The following is a 27,676-nucleotide window of genomic DNA, read 5'->3' as shown; positions in this document are numbered from 1 at the left end:
TGAGCAGTAAGAGATTATATGAGTTTGCTTGGGCTGCCATAACATAATAACACAGGCTGTGTGGCTTAAACAATGGAAATGTATTTTCTCACCATTCTGGAGGCTCAAAGTCCAGGATCAAGGTGTTGAAGGTTTGCTTGCTTCTGAGGCCTCTCTCCTTGGCTTGCAGACAGCTGCCCTCCAGCTGTGTCCTCACATGATCTTTCCTCTGTACCTGTTCATCCTTGGTGGCTCTTTGTATGCCCAAATGTCCTCTTCTTACAAGGACACTAGCCGCATAGGATTAGGGCCACCCTAATGGCTTGGTTTTAACATAGCCACCTCTTGAAAGGCCCTAACTCCAATTATAGTCACCTTTTGAGGTTCTAGGGGTTTAGGACTTCAACATATGAATTCTGGGGAACATAGTTCAGGCCATAACAGAGACCATTCAAAAGGCTCTTGTGTGTCACTGTATTCCCTATCATATGAAATTGCCTAAACACTATTCCACCATTATCCACTTTTACTCTTGTTTCTAAGAAGAGATAGATAGCAGAAGGGGGACCCCTCTAACACATTTGAGCCACAGCAGGAACTCTCAATTCTAATATTTTAACACATTCTCTGGGGCAGATGTTGTTGCGAGTAATGAAATTTAATTATAAGTCCCTCCCGATCCAATTACACCACCACTTATAAAATATTGTGATAACTTTATTTTCTTTGGCATAGCAGGGTGGAATTTCTCCCCAATATATCTGAGGAAAATATACCTATCACACAAATCAAAAAAGTCCTCAAGCAGGTGACCTGTGAGTGTTACTTGTTGACCTACAGAACTGAAATGCATTATGTCTTTCAGAAAAGGATGCGGAGACAATGGTATGGTGATCTTGGAATAATCTGTTACCTCATGTACCACTTGAGAAAAAAAATGTGTGACTTGGCTGTTAGAGGTTTAAGATCCTTTGGAGATTTTCCTGAGAACTCAGGAAATCACCTAGGTCCACATTCTCAGCCAGACCGAAAGAAACCCTACCCCAGTATTCAATCATATTTCTTGGATCACTGAGAATACTTCAAATTCACACAGCCTTTGACTCTTCCATTGAGAGCTGATGACTTGTTACAAATATAACCACTGTAAAAAGGGCAGAGAATATCAAAATTCAACCCCAGTGTGTCTGCTCTCACAGGATGCGTTGAGTCCTAACACCACTGGTTAGTGAATCTTGACTTAGGTTTTAAATCTATCAATAGATACAATTTACTGAGTCCTACACATGGCTAGTTCTAAATGAAGACAAAACAATTTATAGCTCATGGCCACAGTTCTTAAAGAATGTAGTAGGACCTAGTAGAATCAGAACTTCACTCACATAGATCCCATGGGAAATAGTTAAGTATAGTAGAAGGTCAGAGAAGGGATAGAGCAGCAAGAAACAGCCATCAGATAAAGCTTCAAGGGGAAGGTAAGACTTTTTCTAGATTTTAGGATGGAGAAAGAGCACACTGAGTTGAGAAAGAATACTACCTGTGTGATGATCAGTGGGAAGACTGGCTTTATAGAGGCTGCATGTCTGTATAGGAGGGATGGTGGTAAAGCTGGACAGGTAGCAAGTGGCCCATGTATGTAGGGTCTTTAACAATCGGCATGTTTGGATTTGACACAGCAGACATTACTCACAACAGATCACTGCACAGGTAGCATCTACCAGGAGAAAAGTGGTGTTTTGGGACAATTTAATCCATCATTGACAAAGTGAAGAAAGAACCGAGTAGAGGCAGGGAAAAAGAACAAGAGCTCGTTGTAATGACTGCTGAGTGTGAGGAGTGGGTGTGCAGTATGATAAAAGGAATCAGTAAAAAGAAGAGATGAAAAGAATTATAAAAGGATAATGCAATCTGAGACTGAGAAGCCAGAGGACAGCCTCACATCAATTGCCTTAGATAATTAAAATAATGATGCTGCTCATGAGAGAATCAGAAGTAGGTGGAAAGTAGAATGGATTCGTGGAAACTCAAGCCCTCAGGGTTCCATTTTAACCATAAGGAGTTCAAAGTTAATAGTGAGATATTTGAGTAAACATGGACAACAGGTGATGGGAAATAAGTAAAAATTCAGATCTGGAGATTAAGATTTGGGCAATGTTCATATCAAATAGCTAAACTGACTTTACCCATCAGAAAAAATATAGATAGATGTCCTAAGGATTCTAATCATATCAGGAAACTCACTCTGAGGAGCAATTCTATAGTCTGTATCTTTTAAAGAAACATAGCCCAGGCTCAGCCTAGCAAATCATCCATCTCTGCCTCAGACAACCTCACACTGGTTTCCAAAGATTCAAGTTCTACAGACATCAGATTCACTGGATGACTTAGTCTCTGACTTATGATCCTATTAGCCATGACAATTGCGAAGAATGTAAAAGTGGAAGTAAACCCTTGAGTTTCATCAACAGTCTTCATCAGAGGAGAAGTGAGATGGTGCAATGTCTAGAGGAGAGAACAAGTCACTCCAGATGAGAGGGGGTCCTGACATCTCTTGTGAATTATGCTTGCCCAAGACCACCTCATTTCTTTCCTCCTTCAATTCTTCTGCCCAATTTATCAGGTTGCCTCTGGAAAGGGAAATGCTGGTTTTTTTGGTCGGACATAAATTTAGGTTTGACGTGTGATAGATCATGTCAAGAATGATTCTGGGAGTTCCTATCATGGCTCAGCCGGTTAAGGTCCTGATGTCGTTTTTGTGAGGAAGCAGGTTTGATCCCTGGCCTTGCTCAGTGGGATAAGGATCTGACATTGCCGCAAGCTGCAGCATGGTTCACAGATGCAGCTTAGATCTAGTGTCACAGTGACTGTGGTGTAGGCTGGCAGCTGTAGCTCCATTTCGACTTCCGTGTGCCCCGAGCAGCCCTAAAAAAAAAGAAAAAAAAAATTCTGACATACTTCCTGGTGTCTGGACAGGGCCATGATAATGATATTCCAGAAAGAAGGTTCAGACCTTCCCCCACAAAGGCATGCCACTTGTCAAAAGAGTGAAATGTCCTCTAGGACTTTTGTTGAGCCCTGCTGAAAGCCAGGGGTTACGAACAGACTTGGGAGGGCGGGGCAGGTAATGAAAAGGAATCCAAGTGACCAGCAAGCAGGGCACATCGTTGTGTGTCAGGGACCTACTGATGGGCAGAATGTGCTATGAGGGAAACCCAGCAGTAAGACGTATGTCTGAACAAGCAACATCAAGGAGGTCTGACAGCAGGTTAGTGGGACCCTGGCTTCAGAACTTGGATTCAGGTGGAGCAGTTTGTGTCCTGGAGGAACTTGAGGAAAAGGCAGTGCCCAGAGTGCAGGGGAACAGGGAGGGGACCAGGGGAGAGTCAGCAGTGGAGGAACAAGACAGCAGACCACTTCCAGGAGCCGGGGAATGGCATTTGGTATCAAGCCAACAAGCCCAGTGACTCAATTATTGAAAATGAATATGAAAGGGCACAAACAGAATGGTTTACCTAACTAATGGATTGATGTATTAATGAGGATTAAATGTCTAGAGTTCCTGTTGTATCTCAGCAGTAACAAACCCAACTAATATCCATGAGGACATGGTTCCATCCCTGGCCCTGCTCAGTAGGTTAAGGATCCGGGGTTACCGTGAGCCGTGGTGTAGGTGGCAGACACGGCTTGGGTCTGGCGTTGCTGTGGCTGTGATATAGGCAGGCAGCTGCAGTTCTGATTCAACCCCTAGCCTGGGAACTTCCATATGCCACAGGTAGAGCCCTAAAAAGAAAAAGAAAAGATTGTCTAAGAGAATAAAGACATTAGTCCTCTAACATTTTATCCACCATCCAGTCCTCTTCCCTTAATCCTTTTCTTGAAATCCTATCATCTCTTTAGCTTTATGCCTTCTTAATTTTGACTAAATTGTCAAGAAGCCATTCCCTTGACTAAATTATTCTGAATAGTCTCCAGAAAAAAGAACGTAAGTGTTTGGCTCAGCACCAGACTGACTCTCTCCATTAGAAGGGAGCACACCAGTGTCATTTTCCTTGGTCTTTTAAGATTTTTGTTTCTCACCCACAAAGTTCTGTATTATACGGGCACTACTAACTCCATGACACAAAAACTATTAATAGATTATGTCTATGATAAAGCCGAAGTAGAAAACAGAAGTGTTTCAAAAGGAGAAGTATAAAATGGAAGGGGATAAAAAGGCAAAATATTCTGCTTTCCAAATTAGATGACTGTCTTTGTGAAAGGGCGTGTTTCAAAAGTGATTTCATAAAATCTTTATGGTGCTCTCAACTACCTATTTTGGGATTTTTTTTTCACCTATTTTATCCTGCTGATTAGGGAAAGAAGAAAGACTATGTTGGATTAAATGAATTTTTTCAAACTTATCTTTGCTCAGAACCGGCTCCTCCAAAATCACTCTTTGCAGTGAACAAAACCCAGACCTCAGTGACTTTGCTGTGGGTAGAAGAGGGTGTGGCTGATTTCTTCCAAGTCATCTGTCAACAAGTTGGCTCTGGCCAGGAAACACAGCTCCAGGTACTGTGCCCATGGATTTTCCTTTTCCGAGTTAATTTTGATTAAGGCTAAAGATACGAGCAAAATGGGAGTTCCTGTTTTGGCTCAGTGGTAACGAACCTGTCTAGTAACCATGAGGATGCAGGTTCGATCCCTGGCCTCATTCAGTGGGTTAAAGGATCCAGTGTTGCTGTGAGCTGTGGTGTAGACTGAAGACATGGCTCAGATCCTGAGTTGCTGTGCAGCTCCAATTTGACCCTTAGCCTGGGAACTTCCATATGCCACAGTTATGACCTGTAAAAGACACATATATATGTAAAATGAGAATCTTCCCTTTCTTTGAACGACATAAAATGAAAATTTCTCATGTGCACTTTTGTGTTTCAGTGAGAGAAATTTTAAATTGTTCTTAGAACTATTCCAAAATATGTTATAACCAATGTGCCAAATCATAAAGTTTATTTTCATCTTTGTATTGTCTTTGGTCCCAAGTTCTTAAGTCACTCTGTGTTGGATGGAGGAGTTAAATTGAATCATTTTTCCTATTGGCCATTAAATTGTAGAAGGGATGAAGACATTGCCATGTAAAATATATTTTAACAAATATTAATTAATTTTCATTTATGTGAAAGTCATTGCACGGGGCACAAAATGTAGGATCAATACGTGCCTTCAATTTTTTCTTTCATTTAGTTGTAGATATTTTGCTAGAGTGGAAATAATTAATATAAGTGCCAGAAGAGAGCCATGTGACTAAGAGAATTTAAAAGAACAATTTATATCTAGTTAGTAAGAGGAGAATTTTGCCTAGGAAAATGAAGGTTGAAAAAGGTGATTGTTAAAGCTTTAGAATCCCAAATAGTAGATATGATGAATTCACCAGGTCAAATTGAGCAGAAGGAGAGAGATGGACCCGGAGCTTTGGGGTGGCAAAACCAAAAGAACAAAAAAAGTGCTTTACAGCCACACATGGAAAGAAAAGGGCAAGTTTGCGAGGGATGTCACAAAATACAGTGCATAGACAAATACTATGCACATGAACAATTGATGTATTTTTAAATAATGCAGTTCATGAGATTGAAAAGAAAAAAGGATTTCTGGGAATATGAATCCATCCTTACTGAATGTAAAGATAATTTGCTTTGATTCCTTTCCCCTTTTGATAGTGTCTTCTACAAATTTATCTTTTTGATCTGTACTGAAAAGCCAAATCTTTTTTTTTTCTATCCTAAGAATCCTTTTGGAAAATAACTGCTCTGCCAATAGTGAAATTTCTTCTCTACAACTACAGTAATGTCTCTCTTTGAGAGAAAAAAAAAAATTGGCTAGGTAGCTACTTACTACAACTGAGTTCTGTTAGCAAAAATCATTTCTTAGAATCATTCTTTTATGAATAGTGAGAGGGATGGGAGTGGGGACTCCATGCTGATGGCTCTCACCTCTTTAGGCAGAGGTGTTTCAGATCCTTGTTTTGAAAAAGAGTATTATGCTGGCTCATTTTTTTTTCTTATATTGACCAGTCGTCATTGTGTTGTACTTGTCAGTGGTCAGGCCATTGTCCCACCAAATTAACAACTTGTTCTACTCAAGAATAAGTTAATAGACACTACTATAATACAAAATCAATAAGTAACAAGGACCTACTATATAGCACAGGGAAATCTATTCAATATCCTGTGATAGTCTATATGGAGAAAGAATCTGAAGGAGAATATATATATATATATATATATATATATATATATATATATATATGACTAATCCGCTTTAGGGAGTTCCAGTCATGACTCAGCCGAAATGAATCTGACTAGTATCCATGAGGATACAGGTTCGTTCCCCAGCTTCACTCAGTGGGTTAAGGATCCGGTGTTGCCATGAGTTGTGGTGTAGCTCACAGATGCAGCTCAGATTCCAAGTTGCTATGGATGTGGCGTAGGCCGGGGGCTACAGCTCCAATTCTGTCCTAGCCTGGGAACTTCCATATGCTTCGGGTGTGGCCCTAAGAAGACAAAAAAAGAAAGAAAGAAAAACTGAAAAAAAATCCTAATTCACTTTGCTATATTGCCTGAAACTAACACAACATTATAAGATAATTATACTCCAGTAAAAATGTACTTAAGGAATTCCCATTGTGGTTCAGTGGTAATGAACCCAACTAGTAACCATAACGATGCAGGTTTGATCCCTGGCCTTGGTCAGTGGGTTAACAATCCAGCATTGCCATGAGCTATGGTATAGGTCACAGACAAGGCTGGGATCTGGTGTTGCTGTGGCTGTGGTAGGCCAGAAGCTACAGCTCAGATTTTACCCCGAGCCTGGAACTTCCATGTGCTGCACTTTTGGCCCTAAAAAGTAAACAAATGAAAATAAAAATTTTAAAAGTTACTTAAAAAAGAATAATAGTAAACATTTTTGAGAACACAAAGTCTTTATGCCTTGGATGGAGACTATTAAAAGCCGAGAATGCAGACAAAGAGGGTAGTGTTCTTAAAATACAGTGATCCACTACAAATAAAAAAGATCAAGTCCAACAACCTGGAGTTCCCTGGTGGCTCAGAGGGCTAAAGACCCGGCATTGTCACTGCTGTGCCTCAGGTTTGATCCCTGGCCCAGGAACTTCCACATGCCATGAGTGTGGCCAGAAAACAAAAACAACAGGTCCAAACAATTATTTCATAGAAAATAAATACAAAAATCTATTAAACATAGAAAAAGATGATTGAGCTCACTTATGGCAAAAGACATGCAAAATAAAACTACAGTGTTAAGCTGTACAGCTTTTCCACTAGTGCTGGAAAAGCTCAAAAAGTTTATAAATTTGTTGTGTTGAAATACATGTAGGGGAACAGGCATTGTCAAACATTGATGGTAGGTGGGTGTCTTGGAAAATGTCTATAGAAAATAATTTGTCAGTAGCTTTCAAAATTAAAACTATGTAACTTTTTGACCTGGCAATTCAATTTCTAGGAATATGAGTGTTTGTATATGTTTGTGTGTTCAGACATACATACACATAGAAGTACACACAGGTTTGCATATGAATACATATGTGTATATATACATACATTAAATGAGTGTGTACTATACTTATAGTCCCATAATTGTGAAGTTAAGTGTACTGTAGCATTGTTTATAATACAAAAAAACATCAGAGACCACTTCAACATTTAATAATATGGGACTGGTTAAATAAATTATGTTCTTTCAATGGATTTCTATACAGCCCTTAAAATGAAACAGCTTTATCTGTGCTGATATGAAGTACCAAAACAGGAGTTCCCATCACGGCACAGTGGTTAATGAATCCGACTAAGAACCATGGGGTTGAGGGTTCAATCCCTGGCCTTGCTCAGTGGGTTAAGGATCTGGTGTTGCCGTGAGCTGTGGTGTAGTTCGCAGACATGGCTCGGATCCCAAGTTCCTGTGGCTCTGGCGTAGGCTGGTGGCTACAGCTCCAATTCGACCCCGAGCCTGGGAACCTCCATATGCCACAGGTGCGGCCCAAGAAATGGCAAAAAGACAAAAACAAAAAAAAAAAAAAAAAACCAAAACATACTGATAATCAAGATAAAAAATAAGCAGAATGATGTGTAAACTATGTTGTCTCTTACATTTTTAACTATATCTTATATGTTTATACATCTGTAAAATATAACTGGGAAGAAAAAAAAAAACTACCTGATGACAATGGGTGTTTCCATGGAAGAGAACTGAGTAGATAGAAAGTAAAGAAAGAACAAAACATTTTTCACTGCTCTCCTTTTTTTGTCTTTTAAAGTTTTTACTTTGTCTACATGCTATGAAAAGTAGTTTTAAAAACAAGATAGATGAAGGTGACGTAACATTTATCTCGTTTTCTGCATTCCCAGGAACCAATTTCTGTTTCTTCTCATGTCGTGACCATCTCCAGCCTCCTCCCTGCCACTGCCTACAACTGTAGTGTCACCAGCTTTAGCCATGACAGCCCCAGTGTCCCTACGTTCATAGCCGTCTCAACAATGGGTAATTATAGGCATTAGTGGAATCAGTGTCTTTAGAAATTATATCTTTCCAAATTTTCCTCAAGTTTCTTTTTAAATATGTGTAATCCATCTTTCTAAATAAAACTCATGTTTCATGGAAAAAAATCCAAGCTTTGGGTTCAAGGAGCCCTTAATTTTAATCCCAAATTGCACTTATTAGCTGTGTGATTTAGGGAAAGATGTTTACTATCTTGAACCTTTGTTTACTCATCTGTAAAACTGAAATACTAATGTGTACCTTGTTGAGTTGTTTTAAGGCTTACATGAAGCTCTAGCACATGCCATCTAAATACTAGTTGTTATCGTCAATTTCATCAACCCCATCATCCCCTTCGGTGGTAGCCATGGTACGCTAATCAAGTCAGGTGCATCTGTTCCAGCCTTGGCCCTTAGCTGGTCACAGAGCAAGTCATGGTGAACCTAAATTACTAGGTCAAAACCGAAAATTTTCCAATCAAGCAGAAAGTATAATCAGAGAAATTAGAAATTAATGAAAAGTTCAGAACAATGCTGTTTCCTTATTCTTTTTCCGAGTTATATGTTTTATTCCCCTTCTTGAGTCTGATTCTGCAATCTGAGACTCTCTCTGAAGCTACCTGGAATAAAACCATTCTTACCATTATATTAGCCCTTTGCTGGGTTCATTTTCCTTTGGGTAACATTGATCATATATGTAGCTGCTTTATCCAATGATCACTAGAGTGGACTTTTTTGCAGGGGAGGGAGTTGTTTTCTTTTTTTAATTCTTGTTTTCCGAAGAGAGGGCAAAATGTACTTGAAAAATATATTAATGGCTTCTCATTTCTACATCCTTTTACACATTTCTAAAATATCAATGTTTATTATTCCTTGTCATCTCTGCAGCAACTCAATGACAGGTGATATGATTAAACTTATTTGCAAGGGAGGAAAATGAGGCCAGGAGAAACTGATAAAATAGCCTCCCCAAAGAGCAGTTAAAAGTCAAGCAAACTTGTACAGTCTCTTCTGACTATGCATCTAATGTTCTTTCTATTCAAGTACTTCTACTTGGACAAGCTGGAGCCACGCTGGCCCACGTGGGATGCGGCAAATACCCAAAGTCTCAGGGGGTTGTGTGAGCCATCCAGTTCTGTGATTCTGTGATCAGTGAGGGGGTAGTGGCTCCTCTTGTCCCCTGGTTCACTTTTAAGAATTTTGTAAGAATATTTGACATATATTCCCCACCTTTAACCTCCTTCTCTCGCAGATAGTGTGTGAAGTAGGCAACATGTCAGTGCCATGAAAGATGGCTCATAGTGTATGAAAGGGACCCAACCTCTGTTCTGAAGGGCCTACAACTTATTAATAGGCTTAATCTCTTGAGCTGTACAGATGGGAAGCCTCTAAACATATGGTTACAGATCATCGGAACTCCTGCTTCTAGCGATGTGTTAAGTGCTGCAGCAGATGGTTGCTTGCTAATGCCTTTTTCATATACATTATTAGTTGGGGGGGAGATATAGAGTTGTGCTTTCTGACTTTAACATCAATGAGCCTAAGATAAGAACATGCCGCTCTCCAAGTTTTTGAAAGTGTGAAACAATGATAATACACGACAGTGACTTCTAGATTTTTTTGTTTCCACATGAACTTAAACCATGGCCCAGGCATTCTTTATACATGTCATGGTTTTCCTTTATAAGAACATTCTGAGAGTGGGTCTTTGAAATGGACTCAATTCTCTCACCTGAACACCATTTGTCAATCTACTTTGCTAAGGGATGGTTGACCAGGAAGAGGCCACTGCTGGTTTGCAGAAACATCATTGTTTTTGTTGTTGTTGTCGGCATAAGTCCGTTAGTCTGAAGATTAGAAGAAAAACGATGAGTGGTTCTGTTCATTTCCATGTCACAGAAGCCGCAATGAACATGGGTAGCTTTTCTCTTTAGTTACAGAGATGAATCCCAACGTGATTGTCATCTCCGTGCTGGCCATCCTTAGCACACTCTTAATCGGACTGCTGCTGGTTACCCTCATCATTCTTAGGAAAAAGCATCTGCAGATGGCTAGGTAAGCTCCGTTTTGCTCATCTTTTACCCATGGCCTTTCAAACATTTTTATTTGTCATACATGTATGGCTTTTGCAGACCTCAGTTGTACAGAGGTGAGTTTCATTTCAGTGTTTAGTGCCTATTTCTAGTTCGTGTTCTCCAAGTAGACTTTTAAATGATTATTTGAGAAAACATTGCCATTGAAAGAGTAAGGCAAAGGATTGTTTGTTTACAGAGTCACATCTCTTACCATCAGTCTTGTCATTTTAAGTAGCCCGTAATACAGATCCATTCATTATATGTGGATACTTGCAAATATGTTTTGGAGTAAAGGAAAGATCTAAAAAAAAAAAAATCTATACCAATTCAGTATGATTAATGAAAGGACTTAATATATGTGGAGACCACAAGAAAGAAAAATCCCTTCCCTCATCAGCTATGTTGAAGCTGTTTTATCAGAAAATGTTTGTATAGTTTATGATTAAGTCCCTTTGAGTCCCCTTATGAGATCTGTTTCTATTACACACAGTCACAGGCAGTTTCCATTTTCTTGCAATTAGGAAAGGCTTATGATTTTGTTGATTCCCTTTTCCTTCTACCACTGATGGATTTCTTTTCTTTTTTTTCCTTTTTCTTTTTTTTTGCGGTGGTGGTGGTGGGGGGGAGGGCACATCTGCAGCATGTGGAAGATTTCATTGTATGTCTGCAGATGAGAAAAATAACAGCGCAAAGTGAGAGAGATTAGCAGTCAGGGAAAGGTACTCTGGGAATCAGGTAGGTCTCGTTGAAAGTGTGACATTTGAGAAAAGACTTGAAGAACATGAGAAACTTAGTCATGTGCTATCTGCAGGAAGAGTGTGCCCAGTAGAGGGAATAGCCAGAGCAAAGGCCCTGAGGCAGAAGCATGACTAGAATGTTTGAGGAAGAGCAGAGGGGTTAGTGTAGCCAAAGCAGAAGAAATGAAGGGGGGGAAAGCAGGAAATGCTGTCAGATTCTAGAGGGCTTTATAAGCCATTGTAAGGACGTTGGCTTTCGCACTGAGTAGAGTACAGCCATTACAGGATTTGGGGCAGAAGGTCTGACTTACATTTTAACATTTTCATTTTGACTTTTATGTAGAAAAGAGTCAGTATTGAAGCAAGGGCAAAAGCAGGCATATTAACTGGGGGAATCATTACAGTAATCCAGGCAGAGACGGTAGTGGTTCAGTCCAAAGTAGTAGCCGCAGAGGTGGGAAGAAATGATCAGATTCTGGATAAATTTTGAAAATTAAGGAATTTGCCCCTAATTCAAAAAAGACTGATGGGAAGTTCCCTTGTGACACAGCAGGTTGAGGACCTGGCCTTGTCACTGCAGCAACTCAGGTTGTTGCTGTGTTGAGGGTTCACACCCGGGGACATCCACATGCTGCAGGTGTGGCCAAAAAAAAAAAGACTAATGAGACTAATGAGTGGTATCTAGTGGAGTGGAAGGAAAATTAATAGAGTGTAGTAGCCTGGAAGCGAGGGAAAGAAAGTATATCAAGATATCAAGAAGAGATAATCATAGCCTCATAATAGGGTCTAGTTAGGAGCAACAGTGCAGTAATAGCATAGTATCATAGGAAGCATGTAATAAATCTCAGCTTGTAATGGTAATAGTGGAGCAGGGGATAACAGGTAGAAATGGAAGTAGTAGCATTTATGAGGGTATTTGGCAGCAGCATCCTTTGTGAGGCATACAGCAAAATAGGAGGAGTGACTCTACTTCAGCCAGCTGGTCATTAGAGCAAAGATTCTTAACATTTTTTATATATATAATGATTTTTATTTTTTCCATTATAGCTGGTTTACAGTGTTCTGTCAATTTTCTACTGTACAGCATGGTGACCCAGTTACACATACATGTATACATTCTTTTTTCTCACATTATCAGGCTCCATCTTATTTTTTGTGCATGATTCTCTCTGGCAGTCCAACAAAGCCTGTGGCTCTCTTCCAAGAATAATGCTTTCTTTCTGAGTGAATAAAATAAAACATATAGGATTAAAAAAGAAATTAATGGGAGTTCCCATTGTAGCTTGGCGGGTTAAGGACACGACCTTGTTTCCATGAGAATAAGGGTTTAATCCCTGGCCTCTCTCAGTGGGTTAAGGATCCGGCATTGCTGTGTAGACCCAGATGTGGCTTGGATCCAGTGTTGCTGTGGCTGTGGTGTAGGCCATCAGCCATAGCTCTGATTCGATCCCTAGCCAGAGACCTTCCTTGTACCATAGCTACAGCCCTAAAAAGAAAAAAAAAAATATATCTATGAAAATAGAGCAATCAAATTATTTAGAAAACAAATGTGTTATATGCTTCCTTATTAAAAATTAGATAACAATATTTAGGAAATTATCAAGAACTCTCATAATTTCATCAGGGTGATGACTATGAACAATAGTCCAATATCTGCAGTGGGTCTATTATAGAAAAATATCTGCAATTTCTATTAGCAAATCTCACAAACATTTATGATATTATTGGTTCTTGTTGCCTAACTTTAATAGTTGAAGGAACTGCTAAATTTCAGTTAGAAACTGTGAAAAATAGGTTGTACTTTTTCCCACCTATGTTCAGAGAGCCGTAATTTCTATCCTTGAACCCCAGATTAAGAATTCTTGAATCAAAGGAGTTCCTGTCGTGGCTCAGCGGAAAGGAATCTGACTAGTATCCATGCAGACGAAGTGGGTTGAGGATCCAGCGCTGCTATGAGCTGTGCTGTAGGTCGCAGACACAGCTCAGATCTGATGTTGCTGTGGCTGTGGCATAGGCCAGTGGCTACTGCTCTGATTCGAACCCCTGGCCTGGGAGCCTCCATATGTCATGGGTGTGGCCCTTAAAAGACAAAAAAAAAAAAGAATTCTTGAATCAGAAAGTAAAAAAAAAATCACATTTATAGGAAACTGACATGGGAAATTTAATTGATAATATCTAAATTATAATACATACAACATGAAATGATATGTTAGTGTACTTTTCAAGGAAGAAATCTATTCTTAGAACACTCTAATGAGAACAAGTAGATATAACTGAAATAATGAGTACCTTGTGCGGAAAATTTCAAAATCTCTGCTTCAATTCTGAATAAGAGCATCAATTTCAAATAGAGGAAAAATGAGATGCATGGACCTCAGTGAGGTATATTATTTATGCATGATATTAAGCAAAAAGTGGAGAAAGCATGAGAATTATGTTTAACTTCTACCTCCGCTTCCGGAAAAAACAACAACTTTGACAGTATTTTTTTTTACCAACTTGGCAAAAACTAATCTATTTCAATATGTATTATTCTTTTACTCTCAAGTGATAAGTAATATGGGCACTACAACATGAAAGGGAAAATTTAGGAGCAATTAAACAATCCAGTTTGATCCACCATCATTATAGAGAGGAAGTCAAAATGCTATTAAAACAAGAGTATTTGCTAAAAAATGGAAACCCGTCTATCTAGGAGACTTTCTCTACCTTACTGTTGAAGGTTTTGTAAAAAAAAAATTCTACCCCAAATAGAATAATTTATGTTAGGATCATGAATACCCTTTGGTAAGGATTGTGAACTGAATCCTTTTGGCTTCAAACAACTTGTTTTGGGGTGTATGCACCCTTCTGAAACATTTTTTGTCTTATCTTTCTATTTTGCATTATATGCAAAAGAGGAATAGGTGGCTCATATTAGCTTTTTAAAAATGTAATGCTGTGATGATTAGCCACTAAAGATTCTCTTTTATGTCAAGGTAAAGAGTACTCTGTTGAGCAGTAATCTTTTGTGGTTCCTTTCAAACAGGGAGTGTGGAGCAGGAACTTTTGTCAATTTTGCATCCTTAGAACGGGATGGAAAGCTGCCATACAACTGGTGAGTATTTGTTTTGGAAAAACTCTCTAGATGGCTTAACAATGCTCTGTCTGCTCCAAGCTTGATGGTACTGTCTTTTGGGAATAGTTTTGCCTGATTATCCTTTCACAATTGCAGTCATAGTGGACTTTCCAAGGTGATGTCATCTTAACAGAGTATTATCAGTTTCTGTGAGTTTAAGTCAGTTGAGCAGGAAAGAAAATACAGTCGTCTGCTTGTATTTATTACATAAAGGACTAAAGCAGATGTGCAAGTCACCTGTAACCGAGCTGAAGAAGGCCTGAAATGTAGGGACCTCACAGAACAAGTGTGGCTGAAGCAGAAGGGGAGATGCCAGGGAAGCAGTGGGAAAGACAGCAGCATTTCTATTTAAAACTCATTTCAGGAGTTCCCACCATGGTGCAGTGGACATGAATCCGACTAGGAACCATGAGGTTGTGGGTTCGATCCCTGGCCTTGATCTGTGGGTTAAGGATCTGATGTCACCCTGAGCTGTGGTGTAGGTTGCAGACACAGCTGGGCTCTGGCATTGCTATGGCTCTGGCGTAGGCCAGCAGCAACAGCTCGGATTTGACTCCTAGCCTGGGAACCTCCATATGCCTCAGGTGCAGCCCTAAAAGGACAAAAGACAAAAAAAAAAAAAAAAAAAAAAAACTCATTTCATGGAGTTCCCTGTTAACTCAGCAGATTAAGGATCTGGCATTGTCACTAATTTGGCTCTGGCTACTGCTGTGGAATGGGTTCAATCCCTGGCCCAGGAACTTAGACTTATGGGTAGATAAGTATCAGAGCCAGGAAAATTCCATGAGAAACGTAGCTTCATGTTTCTTTATGCTTGAGTATTAAGGACCTGGAAGAAGAAATTGTTTTCTAAATTGCTTTCTAAGATAAGAAAATTCTTTCTAAGATCAGAAAATTTCTTTCTAAATGTTTTCTAAGGATAAGAAAACATTGTCATGAGATTAAGTTGGTTGACATTATACCTAACAGTGATCCATGAGAATTAACAATCCTACCACAGCAATTAATACCCAGCAAAATTGTTAATTAAGTAACCATTTAATATGAAGCCAGCACTGCTTACATGATCCAGTGTGTTTCTTTTACAAGCAGCCATGCAACCACTATTAAATATATACATTTCATCTTAATCCCCAGAAAGTGATTTTTTCTTTTTCCTAACCTGCTAAAATGGTTACTCTGAAAGAAATAAATAGAGAGACTGGAAATTTTACCCTCAGAATTAATGAGAGAGAGAAGGCTTTATTTAAACTATAAATGCTACCTCCCTAAGTGGGCAACTAATTGAGACCCACTTTAGTTGAAAAGGTGGTTGACACAGGATTCTTTTTGATAAGACATGTGCTATCTTAAAATTTCAACCTGAATAGAATTTTGTTATTCAAATATGATTAATCCAATTTTTTGTTTTGGGTTTTTTTTGTTTGTTTGGTTTTGGGTTTTTTTTTTTTTTTTTTTTTGACAGCCTACAACATGCAGAAGTTCCAGTGCCAGGGATAGAACCTCCACCACAGCAGTGACTTGAGCCACAGCTGTGACAATGCCAGATCTCTAAACCACTGTGCCACCAGGGAACTCCAAGAAACCCCTAAACTCTTGATGTTTCAAAAGTTAGAAAACATTTCTAGATTTTTTTCAAATATAATTAGCATTCTTCCCAAGAGTAAAAGACTGACTCACTGTTATTTGTTTCTTGCTTTGCTCACCCTTTAAAAAGGCCCAGTCCCAGAGCGGTGATGAGGGGCCAATCTAAGAATTGTTCCCATTGTACTTGTGACTCAGGAGAGCTATGGATTGATTAACTACACAACTGGTCACAATTTATAGCATTTTTGAGAGACCAGTTATGGTAGAACTGAGGCAAAAGAGAATTTATTTCAGGATCTTTCTAGTAAGTTGAGAAAAACTGGGCAAACACAGTTTTGCCAGCACTAGATTTTTTTTTTTTTTTTTTTGGCTGCCTGAAAATGCATATCTCAGTGGAGATTTGTAATAACTAAAGTGACAAGGTGACAACATTTCCCCCTAATTCTCAGAATAACAATAGATAGAACCAAGCTACAACTGTGACCTACACTGCAGCTGTGGCAATGATGGATCCCTTAACCACTGAGCTGGGCTGGGGATTGAACCCACACCTACACAGCAACTCAAGCTTCTGCAGTTGGATTCTTAACCCACTGCACCACAGTAGAAACTCTCAAACCAGGCATTTTAAATCAAGGTCTAAATGAGAATTAATGTGAAACTAAATAATTTTGCTCCCACTCATCTGAGTATAAGTAGATTAGGAACTAGAGAGTTGATGAGCTACTTATCTTGAATGAATAATACCTGGATGTCCTTCCACACCTCAGTTTTAAGGGTTATTTTTTGGCAATGAAATATATTAATTTAAATTTAAAATGTTATAAAAAGTCACACATAGCTTTATGAGAATGTGAACTGAAAGCATCTTTACCAGAATCAGTATACATAAACTGGCCGTTTATATTTCCTTACACAAGCTGCTGTCAGCTACCTAAATGATGTTAAGGAGATTTCTAAAAATAGGCTTAAGCATCGCATGGGTAGTATCCAAGAATAAGACTCAAGATAACTAATGAGGCATTTCATAGCCTCATTGAACTGAATGCAAAATGTAATCACCTAATAGCATACTAATTGACACAAATAAGCTGAAAGAACTATATCTGATTACAATAAGTCCTCATGTGAATAAAACTGATTTTGGAAATATTATAGCACTTAAGTCATCATGTTTAAATTTCACAGAATGGAATAATATTTAATTGTAATTAAGGTGTTTGTCATTTTAAGTGATCCCAGTAGGTAATTTACTGATCTCTGTTCACAGTTTGTATTACTAACTCTTGCCACTTTTTCATCTTTACATCTGTTATCTATTAATGCTCACAGGCGTAGGAGTATATTTGCTTTCTTAACCCTGCTACCCTCATGTCTTTGGACTGATTATCTTTTGGCATTTTATATTAATCCTTGGTAAGTGATTTTTTTTTTTACTGTTTACCTAACACAAAGTCTTTAAAAGTCAGCTTTCAATAAGTAAACCAAAGGAAAAATCCTTTCTAATAATTTTATGTGTTTAACAGCATGTACTATTAGTAATCATGTATTGAAATGAATTATAGCAGCACATGATACCAAGATGCGGACTATAATGTTTTCCCAATTAAATTTTCTCCTTGTAATGTTCTTGGCAAGCTTTTCTTCCCTTTATTGGTAGTTATTCATTTCTTTTTCAAGTCGATCCATTGGCTTTTCATCTTTGTAAATGACGCCATTAGCTCCATATTTCCAAGAAGGAAAAAATGTGTTCATGTGGAGTAACCCAAAATACTATACTTTGTATTTGGGACCTTCATGTGTTTATAATAATGCTAACTCAATGAATATTGAATGACTGACCATGTGCAAACCTCTTTGTATCCTCCTCTTATTTAATTGTCCCCACAGTAGAGAGAATCATCAGCCCCATTTTACAGATGTGGAAATAGAAGTGTAAGGAGATTAACTATTTTAACTTCGTACAACTGTATAGAAAATCCAGGTTCTAAATGTCTCTGAAATCTATTCTTTCCTGTCTAAAAAGAAGTGTTCTTTAAATTCTTATTTTCTTGACTTTTAAATCATTTTAATAATCAAATCTCAAATAGTATCCTTTTCAGTTTTCTTTTTTGGCTAATCTTTTTTTTTATTAACGTATAATTGATTTATAATGTTATGTTATAAATATAATTATATTTATAATATAATGCTATGCTGTTCTGCTGTACAGCAAAGTGACTTAGTTATATACATATGTACATTCTTTTTTTATATTCCTTTCCATCATGGTTTATCCTAGGAAATTGGATATAGTTCCCTGTGCTAAACAGTAGGATTTTGTTGTCTATCCATTCTAAATGTAATAGCTTGCATCTACTAATCCCAAACTCCCAGTCCATCCCATCTCCTACCCCCTCCCCCTTGTCAACTTCTTCTTCTCTATGTCTTTGAGTCTGTTTCTGTTTTGTAGCTAAGTTTTCAGCTTTTACAGAGCATGATAATGATCTTGAATTATGAAACTAAAGTATCTAGAAAGACGATTTCTTTTTCGGAGCCATAAGAAAAAAGGTATCGTTTTCCCAAAGAGGGGGAAGAAAAGTCATTGTCCTTAAGCATTAGTCCATGGCATTTTGGTAGTAAATTACATACTGACAGATCCAGAAACATGGACAACGTGAAAAGGACTCAGGAAAGAAAAAGCAGTAAAAATAGTTCATAGACGGGAAAGAATGGTTCACGGAAGAAGAAGGGGCAAAAGTTCAAGATTTAAAGCAACCTGGAGAGTTATTCAAAAAGACAATTGATCAAATGTTCTTCATCTCCTCTGAAGACAGAAGAAATACAGTGGGCAAAGTTTAGAACTTTGAGTTGCAATGGAAGAGGTATAAAAAAGAACTTTCTCACAATGGAGATTGTTAATACCAGAATGTGTATTTTCTTTAACAAGAAAGCTAGATGAAGAACTTTTGAAACATGGCAGACACTAATGTGTAAGTAATAAAACCATAGGAATATAGTAAATAATGAGGACCCACTCACCATCATTCTAAGTTTATTCTTAATAGCAATCTCCAGCTTTTGACTTCACCATTGTCAACGCATATTTTAAGTATTTAACATCAAATGGTGTTCAGGTATGAGCAGAACCCATAAATTCCATCTTGACTTTCAAAATATACATTTACTTTGAACTTAACATCTCCTAATCACCCTCAAGCATCCCACCTATCATTAGAATACTTGTAGGCAATACCCTTACCATACCCTCCAGAGATTTCAATTAAGACAAAAGAAAATGTATATAATGTTATATTCATTTCTCTGATTAAATCTCTGACTTTCTTGTTTTCCACAGTTTGTTTAAAGTTTTTATCAGGCACCCCTATGCTTGTTTGCATGTAGTAGGTCCCCCTGATAAAGACATGTTCAAATTTCAGTGCTATTTATAGTACTGATTAAATATCATGAGGGGAGAAAAAACCCTTTCAGTAGTTTTTATTTTATTTATTTATCTTTTCATTTATTTATTTATGGCCACACCCACAATATACGGAAGTTTCCAGGCCAGGGATTGAATCTGAGCCACAGTTGCGACCTACACCACAGCTGTAGCAACGCCAGATCCTTTAACCCACTGTGCTGGGCCAGGGATCGAACCTGCACCTCCTCAGCGACCTGAGCCACTGCAGTCAGATTCTTAGCATGGTACATAGTTTTTAGAATGGTCCTGAGACTGTAAATGATTATCTTCAGGTGAAAAGAGAAGGCAAAATATAGAGCTCCATGCTTTCTGCACTCCAGTAAACTTGGCACATCTTAACCAATGAAAATATACTGAACATAAACGATATTTTCAGCCCTAGACTTGTGTTATGTCAGATACAAAGAGGCGAAATTCGTGGTCCCTGCTCCTTCAAGCAAAACTCAGTACTCTCACAAAGCCACCCCAATTCCCTACTCTTTGCTACTTTTCTCTTCGTCTTTCCCCTGCTTTCATTTGCTAAACAGTCTCTTTTAATTCTCCTTCAGGTCATGTCTGTCTCCATATTTCATGCACCCTGTTAACAACTGCCACAAATAACGGAGCCACCCCCCAACCCCCCTTCTTAACTCACTGCCCAACTATATTTCTAAACTGTTAACCTCTTGAGAAGATAGATTCCTATAGATTGTCTAAAAGCCTCTGGATGCCTCTGATGGTTTGCATGGAAATCCGGAGGCTCTTTCTCCCTCACAGGGCTGTGCAGATCTGTTTCTGGGTGATGGCAGGACCGATGTGCAGCCCAGATGCCCCAGTGACTTGGGTTCAGGATTATATTCTGCCAGGATTCCTGACTTGAATGCTCTCGAATGCTTTCTGACTTGAATGCTCTCAAATGCTTTCTGACTTGAATGCTCTCCCAGTTTCCCTTAAAGTCTGCTTGGATAGGTATTTCCTATTCAGAGAAAATCATCCCATTTGGACCAGCTCTATCTGGATTCAGTGGTGTTACTCTCTTTATTTATTATCACGGTTACCTCATGCTCAACCCTGTGCAACGTCCACAACAGTTGGCTTTTTAAGCCTCAAGCAATATTTAAACTGCTCAGCTTTGCTCATGTTTCTTGCATGTTCTATTGAGAGAATGACTAACTCTAAATGATTTCCATTTAGCTGATGATTTAGATGATGAGTAAGTAATGCTTATGAAATTGGGGTCATTTAGAGGTTTTTGAGTTTATGTGTTTGGGTTTTTCTTTTTGTTTGTTTTTAACCATTATAAACCTCATGCCTCTTCCATTGCCTCATATTCCTTATTGGAATGAATTCCATTCTGTCTGGCTTTCCAAGACGGTCGTAACGACAAAGAGCTTATAAAGAATGCAAGAGAAGAGAAGTGAAAAAGAAGGGCATGATCCTGTAATTGTATATACTGTATGTCAGATGGGTGTGATTTATCAGCTATTTAGAAAAAAATTATATATATATTTGGTCTTTTTAGGGCCACACCCATGGCATATGGAAGTCCCAGGCTAGGGGTCATATAGGAGCTACAGCTGCTGGCCTACACTACAGCCACAGCAGCATGGGATCCAAGCCCCATTTTCGACCTACACCACACCTCACAGCAATACTGAATCCTTAACCCATGGAGAAAGGCCAGGGATCAAACCCACATCCTCATAGATTCTAGTCAGGTTCATTTCTTCTGCGCCACAATGGGAACTCCCAGAAAATTTTTTGCAATGACAACATGATGTTCTAAACAGCACTCAAAATGCTCACTGTAGCATGCACACAAACACGAGCTCTTTTCATAAAGTGCTGAAGTGAAAATCGCAAGCAAAACCTTACATGTTAAAAGTGAATTTTCCCTTGATTGGGAAACAACGGAAAATGGGGGAAAATGTTGCTCATAATTCAGTCTGTCGTGTCTCACAGTCCTAAAATGCAGGAACCCTTTGGAATCTTCAGGAATTCAGCAAGATCTAACCAGAACAATGAAAGTTGAGCACAAATCATGAAGACATACACTTAAAACAATAAGCCATACAAAACACGTGGTACAATTTCACATTTTATTTAATGTTTATTCAATCTGTGAATGAGATTGAAAGAAAAAAAAAATAGTGCCTCCTTCCATGAATCAGGTTTCCACACAGCAGCTGAATAGTAGCGGGTTTATATTTCAGCACTGAATTTATTCAGCGTCACCCTCCCACATACATTTGTTTCTTCCAGTTTCCCTTAAAGTCTGTTTGGATAGGAAAGGTTTTGTGGTTTTCTTTTTTTTTTTTTTTTACTTTCACTCTGAATCACAGAATATGTTGGCAGCCTCCTGACTTTACCAGAACTGTTCCTTATTATGCTAACATTCTGCTTTCATCAAGCACTAAAGTAATGGGCTCCTCCGAGAGGAAATAAATGTAGGATTCTTAACACTAACTAAATTACCATCACAAGAGCTGAGTAAAAAATTATTCCAGAGGTATGTCTTTAGATTCCCAAATGCCTATGTGGTTCAGCTCTGTGCAGTATGACAGTGGTTTGTTTTGTTTTTTGGGGTTTTGGGGGGAGGGGAGATTTTGGAGAAGCAAAAGCTAGAATGTCTATTCCCTTTAAATCCCAAGTATGGAAGACCAAAAGAGGGAGAAAAAATAGGGCAAGTATTATTGAATGGATTGTCTTCATTCAGAATTAAGAAGACAGAGAAGTGGGAGTTTTCACTGTGGTGCACTGGGTTAAAAATCCCACTGCAGTAATTCAGGACACTGCAGAGGCATGGGTTCGATCCCTGGCCCAGGAACTTCCTTATGCCACAAGTGTGGGCAAAAAAAAAAAAAAAAAAAAAAAAAAAAGAAGAAGAAGAAGAAGAAATAAAAACTACCTGAAACTAGGAAAGGAAACCAGAAATAGTACTTGCCTTTATGGATATTACTTCCTTTCCATCCACAAGTCCCATTTCTCCAATGGGTCCTCATGAGCCCAAGTCTAGTATCAAATTCTTACTTGAATCACTAAGTAAAAAATTGTGAGGATAGCAGAACAAAGATGTTTTGTGTCAATTCTGTTAAATAAGCATTTACTGGCCACCCACTAGTATTCTGCTAACTGTACTCAGCTCTGGGGACAAACAACAGTTTAGCATGGAGCATGTATATAGCTGACCTTCAGATCACGTGAGAAATCCTCCATGAACCAAGTGTTATGAAAGCCCAGAGGAAGCAGTGCTTCATTTTGCTAAAGGCTTTTCTAGAAGCAGGGGTATCCACACATTCACAAATTTCAATATAAATAAATATTTTGGCACGTAAGAATATTCAGATCACAACTGGCTGTTTACTATAGATTGTATGTTTTGAAGATCTGCATGCTTCCATCAATATTTAAAGACCTTTGAAAATTACTTATAAATATCGTCACACTCAATCAAGTATCCATATCATTTATACAGGCAATATGAATACGATAATGAAGCCTTTCAGCAGATACTATCTTAGCATGAGCTACCTTAGGTCAGCTATCTTGCATGTAAGATACATGTTTAAAGGGTAAAAACTATTACCCTTTAAAAAAAGGAGTAAAAGCAACTACCCTTTAAAAAAAGAGTAAAAACAATTACCCTTAAAAAAAAACCCTAAAAAATGTAATTAACTGAAACATATATTACTTTTACATGTGTTTGCGCTTGCAGACTAGTAATGAATTAGGGACAAGCAGGTACAATTCTTCAGATGGCTTAAAAACTAGTTCAAAACTGAATAAGAATGATGTCATGGTAGAATTTATAAGACACATGACAACACTGATAGCACAAATTCATATTCCCAAAGAAAATGTCTGAGGAGATTATTTTAGTCTTTAATTAAGAAACCAGCATATCCACCCCCCCCATCAGTTCTCACCTTTATTCCCCAAATCTCTCTTTCTTGCCTAGAGAACCTGGAGTATTCAGGCCATAGATACTTCTATATATTTACAAAACACCTCACCAACTTAATCACTAGGAGCAAGAAATTATATTTCTAGAATTAATTTTTTTGGCAAATCTGAAGTATAAATTGCAAGTTTGTTCTTGAAATTGAATAGAGTTTTTAAAATGAATATGCAATTTTTATCATTATCATCTCATTTAAGGGAAAGTAATTAAACAAACCTGAGGTATGTTTAATAAAAATTAAATAAATTAGAGGCGCTTGATGTAATTATTTAAAGCTCATCATATTTAATCATTACGTTAATCAATTCTTTTGCTCAGATAAATTTCCTTTTTTTTAAATTCTCAGGAGTAAAAATGGTTTAAAGAAGAGGAAACTGACAAAGTAAGTTTTTCTTCCTGTTTCATTTAAAATATGCTTCATGATGATCACTTTTCAAATTGAAAAAGATTGCTTGTTTTTAAATAGGAGGGATGTTTAAGAAAGAGGCAATATATTAAAATAGCTAAGCTATTATGTGTTGGTATGTTTACACAGTGGATGGTAATGACCACTAAGAAAATGCACCACAGAAAACATGTCAGGAATAAGGACAGTTCTCACCATACGAAATTTGAGGGAAAAAAAATGGGTTGTTAGAAATTATAAAAGTCACGCAGAAGGAAGCCTACTGGTAATTTTAACCTAAATAAATAAATAAAAATAAAATGAGGGCTAAACTTTAAGTAAGATATCTCCAAGAAAATTGTTCATGTTGGAGGAATATAGTGCTAAACACTATGATACCTATCAACGGGATTTTTAAAACATGCTTTTCTTTGTGTTTGACCAAGCCCGGTTCAACTAGATGACTTCGATGCCTATATCAAGGATATGGCCAAAGATTCTGACTATAAATTTTCTCTTCAATTTGAGGTGAGTGGATAAAATATTTCCTACCTCTGTGGGAGTGGGACTGGGAGGAATGGGCAGGTTTGTACTGGTGTCATTCTCCCTGCTCTCTGGGCAGGGCTTGTGGTGGGGTTCATAGCAGGCAGGATGGTAATTGGGCTCAGGGTGTCTAGTCTGCTGGCTCAGAGCAAGGATGTCAACCTTAGTAGGTCAGGATTGGGGTGACACAAATGAAGGAAAGGAGAGAACAGGTGCAAGTACCAGGATGAACAAACATGTTAGCAGGAGAAGCCCTCACTGAAAACCAGGGGGGTGGAAAGAGGAGGGAAAGCAAGCTGGGGACTGGGATCTGGAACAATTTCACTTTCAGGGGATTTCAGGGAATTTCATGTTCAGTGAGTGGGGGCATGTGTTCCTCCTGCTACTTTGGCAACAGTAAGGGTCAAGAGTGGATGAAACAAACTCCTTTGTCTTCTGGGCAGAGAAGAGCCTAGAGCCTCTGACAGCTATAAGGCTCTTGGCATTCTACTTAGTAAGGTTTTTTTTTTTTTTTTTTTTTTTTTTGTCTTTTTAGGGCTGTACCCTCGGCATATGGAAGTTCCCATGCTACAGGTCGAATTGGAGCTGTAGCTGCCAGTCTACAGCAATGCCAGATCTTAGCCTCAACTGCACCCTTTACCACAGTTCATGCAACACCAGATCCTTAACCCACTGAGCAAGGCCAGGGATCAAACCAAAGTCCTCATGGATCCTAGTCAGGTTGTTACCACTGAGCCACAATGGGAACTCCTCATATGTCTTTCTCTTCTCTTCTTTTCTTTTCTCCGGGAAATTGGAGAAGAGAGTTACACATCCTTTGTGTAAAAGAACAAAATTAGCATCACTTTCTTTTTCTGAAGGGTGCGTATTTCTTTGAGTCCAAGACTATGTGTCAGAGTAGATGGAAATGAATAAGTCCAGATCCAGCAGCCTGAGGCATATAACTGGTCCTCAGGTTCTCACAGTTCAGAACACAGTCTGGCTAACCTCCCATCCTTTGAGGTTCTATAGCAAGGCTTAGGTGATCCTTGATTCAGAGAGACCAGGAAGAAAGGAAAGATAAAGTACTTTTTCTAAATTATGTAGTTTTTTTTAAAGCCCCTTAGCTGCTTTTTCCTGTGAAACACCAGGTTGTAGAATGTAGCTGCTTTCTCCTCATTACTCATATCCATTTCTTCTTTCCCTTCCTCAGCCACAGACAGCTTTGGTCTGAAAAAAGCAGCAGGAGTCCTAATGTAGATATTCATTCTAACAGGGAATTTAAGGATGAGAAGACTATTATACATTATCCAATAAAAAAAACCCTAACTACTACCTGTGCCTTGAGAAATGCCACATAAATCCTGGCTCAGTAATCCATGGTACGCAGGTGCACAAGACGCTATAAATGCTACCCCAAATGCTGTAGCTCAGAGAACGGAAAGTCACTTGGAAATGGAGATCTCTGGAGGATGGCGTTTCAAAAAGTATACCAATGAAAGGAGGGGACGTTTTATAAAAAACATTTGTTTTATAAAAGAACATAAGCCCAAACTCAAAGGAAAATAAATGTCTAGATAATTCTGATAATGGTGCTGAAAATTATAATGTAGGTACAGTTGCAACCTCACTGAAACCACAGTCTCTTAATTCCTACCAGATGGCATGACCTTGGTGGCACAGCCAGGGTCACTGTCTTTGCTGGGAGGATTAGGAGTACTCCCCAGTTCACACCATCAAACTCCCGTGTAACTATAACTGTGCTTCTGAATTACATCAGTATAAAAAAATTTCAGTGAATCATTTTGTGGTCAAAAGAAAAACATTTTTTTTTCAGTTGTGAATGACAGAAACACAATTCAAACTAGTTTAGAGCCAAAAAAAGGAAATTTGTTCAAAGGGTAACTAAGATCTATTATATCATCAAAGGGAGGGTTGAATAGCTCTACCAGGAGGAGAGCAGGGGAGGAGCTCAGTCTCAGGAATGGATGGAACCAGGAGCCACAACCCACACCCCTGCAGAGTGGCCTGTCTTACTGTTTTTGCCCCCTCCCCCGCATATCCGCATATGGAGTTCCCAAGCCAGGGATCCGATCCAATCTGCAGTCTCAACCTATGCCAGGGATGTGCGAATGCTGGGTCCCTTAACCCACTGTGCTGGTCTGGGGATCAGAGACTCTGCTCATCCCCTTGTGCTACAGCGGGAACTCCAACCCCCTCTTTTTATTTCTCATTCCTGCTTCTCTCTATATATTGGCCTCACTTTCTCTGGATAGAAACCAACCTCTTTCTCATAGTGTAAAACACAACTGCCAACAACCTCTGTCTCCTAAGCATCACATCTTCAGTTTCCAAAGGGAGCTATTGACTCTCTTGTTTGTGTTCAAAAAATAATAGGGAAGGTTCTGATTGGCTGGCATGGGTTGTGATGTCCTCTCTCATCCACTGCAGCCAGGGAGGGAAGAATCAGGGAAGAACAGGACAATTCTTACTGAAACCACATGGCTAAACCCGAGAGGGAGGGCATTATTCCTAAACAAAGAGAGGACACTGGGACAACCAACCAATAAGTGATTCGATCCTAGCTTCAGATGCTTCAAGAATGTGAAAAGTTGAATTGTCAGTTTTATGCCTACATGTTCAGTTTACAATCTGCTGAAGCCTTCTATATATTTAAGATATAACAAAGCATTTGGGCCTATTTCCTAGGATTTATAAGGCAGATAGGGATGTACCAAACTGAGAGTTAAGAAACCTGCATCCTCACCACTATTTACCATTAATTAATACTGAAAAAAATTAACAATTTCTCATCACCTCAGTTTCTTCGTCTGTAGAATGGGTAGGTTGAACTCAAAGTGATTCTCAACTGGGCTTGTGCCAAGCAGTCCCTTAAGCGGAGTTTGGGAGCATGTGGTTGTCACACTGACTTGGGAGTGGTATTTAATGGGGAAAGGGACAGCGATGTTAAATATTGTGCCGTGAGTGGGACGGTCCCACACCACAAAGAATTGTCACAGGCCAGCAGTATTCCATCAAGAGACACTGGACTAAATGTAGGGCAATGATACATCCAAACTTTTTATAACTCTTATGAATTAGTCAGGGTTTTCCAGAGAAACAAAACCAATAGGAGATATATACATTATTTATATATACATTTATACATATATATACACATGCATAAACACAGGTCTAATATATATTATTTATATTACTATAGAATTATATTATTATAAGATTATTGTAGAATTATATCTTGTAATTATATTGGTATTACACTGTGTATATCCTATATATGATAATGCAATAGGAGATAGACAGTTATGCAGAGAGATTTAT

General features: G+C 38.5%; 1 protein-coding gene across 1 annotated transcript in view; it reads left to right on the top strand.

The window, feature by feature from the left end:
* Positions 1–27,676, top strand: part of PTPRO (protein tyrosine phosphatase, receptor type O) — a 241,577-nt gene that overhangs the window by 188,612 nt on the left and 25,289 nt on the right. Inside the window, 7 exon segments of the mRNA XM_003126453.4 lie at positions 4,391–4,530; positions 8,379–8,511; positions 10,442–10,562; positions 14,348–14,416; positions 17,357–17,440; positions 23,774–23,809; positions 24,259–24,340. Coding sequence (XP_003126501.2) covers positions 4,391–4,530; positions 8,379–8,511; positions 10,442–10,562; positions 14,348–14,416; positions 17,357–17,440; positions 23,774–23,809; positions 24,259–24,340 — 665 coding nt within the window.

Source organism: Sus scrofa, chromosome 5 (genome assembly GCF_000003025.6).
Source record: "Sus scrofa isolate TJ Tabasco breed Duroc chromosome 5, Sscrofa11.1, whole genome shotgun sequence".
NCBI lineage: Eukaryota > Metazoa > Chordata > Mammalia > Artiodactyla > Suidae > Sus > Sus scrofa.
This window is presented reverse-complemented; position numbering and strand designations above follow the sequence as displayed.